The following is a 3928-nucleotide window of genomic DNA, read 5'->3' as shown; positions in this document are numbered from 1 at the left end:
TTTAGTCCTGTCTCTGTCACCTCCGCCTATAAATCCGGCCACTCCGCCTCTATCAGGATAGACCTTAACTCTAACCCTGATCTTCTGACACCGACCACCGTCGCCACCGCTGAAAGAGGAAGGGGCCAGTCTGCTGTTCAGACACAACTGCTTCTAGCGCCAGTCCTTGTTACCCTGCCACATTAATGGCGCTCTCCGTCCTTATACGTGGCTTCCTCCTCTAACCTCATGGTTTGCATGCATTACCATAAAGAAGATATGGGAAATCAGACCTGGGTTTCCCCTATGAGCTTCCTCTAGGCATATAGCTCAGAATAGAGAGGACAAAAGGAAAGTTCTTCTGATGATCGTGTGTGGGCCCGAGGCGCATAGCAGCCGTCTTCCTGTACGGAACCCAAAGGTTGATTATAAAAGAAGTAACTCATCGCCATGCAAGAGGTCAGTGTCGGAAGAACTCTCTTACTTCTACTCTTACTGCTTTTTACTTTTTCCGGCCGGAACCCTAACTTGAGCGTCGGAGTGGCTTACCGGGATCCCCCGGGGCACCATTCTAACCTCCCCTATGAAGTGTGTTTCAGGACTCTCTTGATCGAAGGCATCCAAGGCGCCCTTAGTCCAACTTGATTGTGGAATCGCTTGCGTCAGATGGTTCGTTGACTGGTGGCTTGGCCCTCTACGGTATTTGGCCAGAACAGTCATCATTATTCTTGCACTGACAAAGTCAAGTCAACGTTCGTGTTACGTTGTTTAAACTTATTTGAGAAAATATTCGCATCAAATTAAATCGAACCAAAAATAAATCATCATTATTGAAATTTATTAAAACTTGCATTGCATATTTTTTTTATTAAATTTAAGCTCGAGTCGAATTTATCATGATCGTTTATCTTGAACTTGTTTTAGTTAAATGTTATTAAAGTTTTAATTAATTTTGTTTAAGTTTTTATTTTTTTTTAGACTTGTTTATTTCGCCAATAAATTTAATATTCTAAATTTATTTATTTATTTTGTTAATTTTTTATTTATAAATTTGATAAAGTTTTATTTGATGAATATAATTTATAAACTTTAATTTATTTATAAATATTATTCATGAATAATTTAGTTCATGAACACGTAAGTGTTTAAATTTATTGTTAGATTAAATGATAAGTTATTTAAATTTATTTATTTAGTTAATATATACGCAGGTATAAGTCATTTGCTGCCCTAATTCTTGCATGATGAACAAATTGAGCATGGTGTTGCTCCCATGTATATCTCCAATATTCAATAATTAAAAAGCGTTCAAATTTATAATCTACGATACTTTATTGTTCCGGCTAAAAATCGACGACAGTCAGCCCACTGATCAACAATATGCCACCTCAACCGTCAGGGGCTCAGCGAGGAAGAAGACCTGCAAGATCACCGAAGAACGAACGGATTAGCTGGCGCCGGGAAGTCCCGGCAGGCCACTCCGACGCTCAAGTTAGGTTTCAGGTGGAAAAAGTAGTGAGAATGAAGAAGATAGTCGTGAGTATGCAAAAGATGCGATGCCTTCTTCATACCTGTGAAAGGCCTTATATACCTGTGAAGAGAACCTTCCACCTGTCAGCGAAGCAGACTTTGAGGGTATCCGGGGGGACAACCTCTGATACTGTCTGACACCTGCGCCAGGGGGGGTGGCATCTGAGGGACAAGGGCAAGCTGTCTGTAACTGTCTTCCAGCGTGGCGTCATACCTGACTTCTGTCGTTTAGCCAAGAAGGGGAAGATGATTGCCACGGGGAGGGACGATCGTGAAGACATGAGTGCAACCTGTTCCCTGCACACCCGTTTACATGCTCCTTTGTCTGTAGTGTAAATTGAACTTGAGCTGGGATTACTTATCGGAGTGGGAAATCATCTGGGACCGACAACAATCGGGTTTACCCAGGACCAAGTATGGGGTGCGTTGCCCGAGTGAACCAGACACCGTGGGTGAATGGTCGGGCTACCTGAAGAGCTGTGCTACAGGGAGCCGATATACGCAGTTTAGGTTGATTGTGCGGGATACTCCCCGGGAATTGCATTCAGAAGGTAGATTAAGCTCGGGACTAATTATGCTTAGTAGTAGCCGGGCGAGCCATGCACCTTGGAGGGATGGCCGGGCAAACAAGCAGTATGGATACAGTGAGCAGGTTACCCGATGCGTATCCCGGGAAGCGAGACTAGGAGACGAGGGATGCTCGGGCGTGATGGTACTCAATGTAGTCAAGCAGTCCCGGTGATAGGGAGTGATGGCCGAGACATAATATGAGGAACTGGGAGTGTGTTTGGACGATACTCGGGGAAAGGTATAGACGGTGATGGCCGGGTGAACCGGGCCTTGTGTAGGAATGGCCGAGCAAGGGATCCTTAGCTGAGCCGGGGTCCGGGGATGTGTTTCCCGGGAGATTACCCGTTAGACTTCTTGGATTCCCCTAACTGGGGGTACCCACATCGAGGCTACGGGCCCCAGAGTTTGCCACGTTAGCCAATTTGTTGACCCTTGGGGCCGCATATGACCGGGCCAGACTTCCTTGACCGTGGGCCCTCGAACCGGCCAGGATGGGCATTCTATTGACCGATCGCGCCACGTCAGGCCCGGCAAGACTTACCACATCATTTATGAAAAAGAAAAATATTAAGAAAAGAAATCTGAGACGCTGACACATTGCATCTAATTATTTATTGAATACGATAATAGGTATTATATTCTAGCTGTTGTATATTTTTACTAGCTAAGATTTTATATAAATTAAATTAGTTCCGACGTTGGTGCGTGAGTACATAAATGTTGAACTCCACAGTGTACGTTGTCGTGGTAGTGTTGATAATTTCGCTCAGTGCGTAGCCTCTTGCCAGTCGAAAATGCCCGGTGCCACCGATCACGCTCCGCTCCGTCACTCCCTCCTCGTACAACCCACCCAGTAGAGAGAGCGTGCTCCCATTGTACTCGCCAGCTGTGAACTCAAAGTTGATGAGAGTCAGAACCCGGCCGCGGCTGCCGGCCATGTCAGAGAAGATGAAGAGCCCTTGTGCGCGGCCGAGGAGTACCGAGTTGGGGTCGACTCCCTCCCGGAGAACGCTGTCGAACACCGCGATGTCGCCGAAGCTAGGGGCGATAGAGTTGGGGTTGGCGTCCACCGCCAGCATCACCGTCGCGTTGGGGCTGAAAAAGATGCGTTCATGTAAGTAGAAGTGGAGGTGGGTGATGAGTTCGGGGGTGGTGGAGACAACGGCGGCAGAAAAGAAGAAGAGGAAGAAGAAGGAAGGAAAAACATAGGCTGCGGCCATATTGGAGTAAGCAAATTAATCAAGTATGTGAATGCATGCGACGCTGTTAACTTGCCTCTAGTGTGTATTTATAATTGAATCAGGTCAAATTTGGAACAAAACTGACTTATCACTTGCATTGACAACGGCAGAGGCCATATTGGAGTAAGCTAGCAATTCAAGGATGTGTATGCATGCAATGCCATTAACTTGCTACTCCTAGTGTATGTTTATAATTGAATACGGTCATATTTGGAATAAAACTTTCTCGACACTTCTACTTGTGTATATTTATTAATTTTTTCAAATTAAAAAATGTAGATGTCCTTATTTAATTAGAATGAGAATATTTTTTTATAGCAATGTTTTAGTTTAATTGTAGCTAAATATCTTCATTTAGTTGTTGCAAATGTCTTCATTTTGATAAAAAAAAAATAGACTAAAAATATTCCATTTAGTCATAGTAGATGTTTTAAGCACAAATGGAAAAGTATTCCGTTTAAAAGTATTACATTGAATAGAAACTTTCATTTTGACAAATGTCTTTTAAGTATTCCATTTTAATTTGTCTTTGTTTTATAGTTTCAACTTTTTTGAAAAAAAAAATCTTAAAATATAAATACTTTTATTTAGGTATGGCAAATATTTTT

The 3928-nt window shown here is 43.3% G+C and overlaps 1 protein-coding gene across 1 annotated transcript; it reads right to left on the bottom strand.

Annotated features, from left to right (window-relative positions):
* Positions 1-2765: 2765 nt before the first annotated feature.
* LOC141834413 (dirigent protein 22-like) lies at positions 2766-3299 on the bottom strand. Its single transcript, XM_074721761.1, has one exon. It carries the CDS (start codon positions 3297-3299, stop codon positions 2766-2768), a length of 534 nt encoding a protein of 177 aa, XP_074577862.1.
* Positions 3300-3928: the final 629 nt, after the last annotated feature.

The sequence above is a fragment of the Curcuma longa genome, chromosome 9, assembly GCF_044706935.1.
Source record: "Curcuma longa cultivar G26 ecotype Majalengka, Jawa Barat chromosome 9, ITB_CL_G26_1.1, whole genome shotgun sequence".
Taxonomy (NCBI): Eukaryota; Viridiplantae; Streptophyta; class Magnoliopsida; order Zingiberales; family Zingiberaceae; genus Curcuma; species Curcuma longa.
Note: the sequence above shows the minus strand (reverse complement) of the source record. Positions and strands in the feature narration are given on the sequence as shown.

Coding starts and splice junctions, on each gene's coding strand:
- LOC141834413 (XM_074721761.1), bottom strand. CDS start 3,299: ATGGCCGCAGCCTATGTTTTTCCTTCCTTCTTCTTCCTCTTCTTCTTT.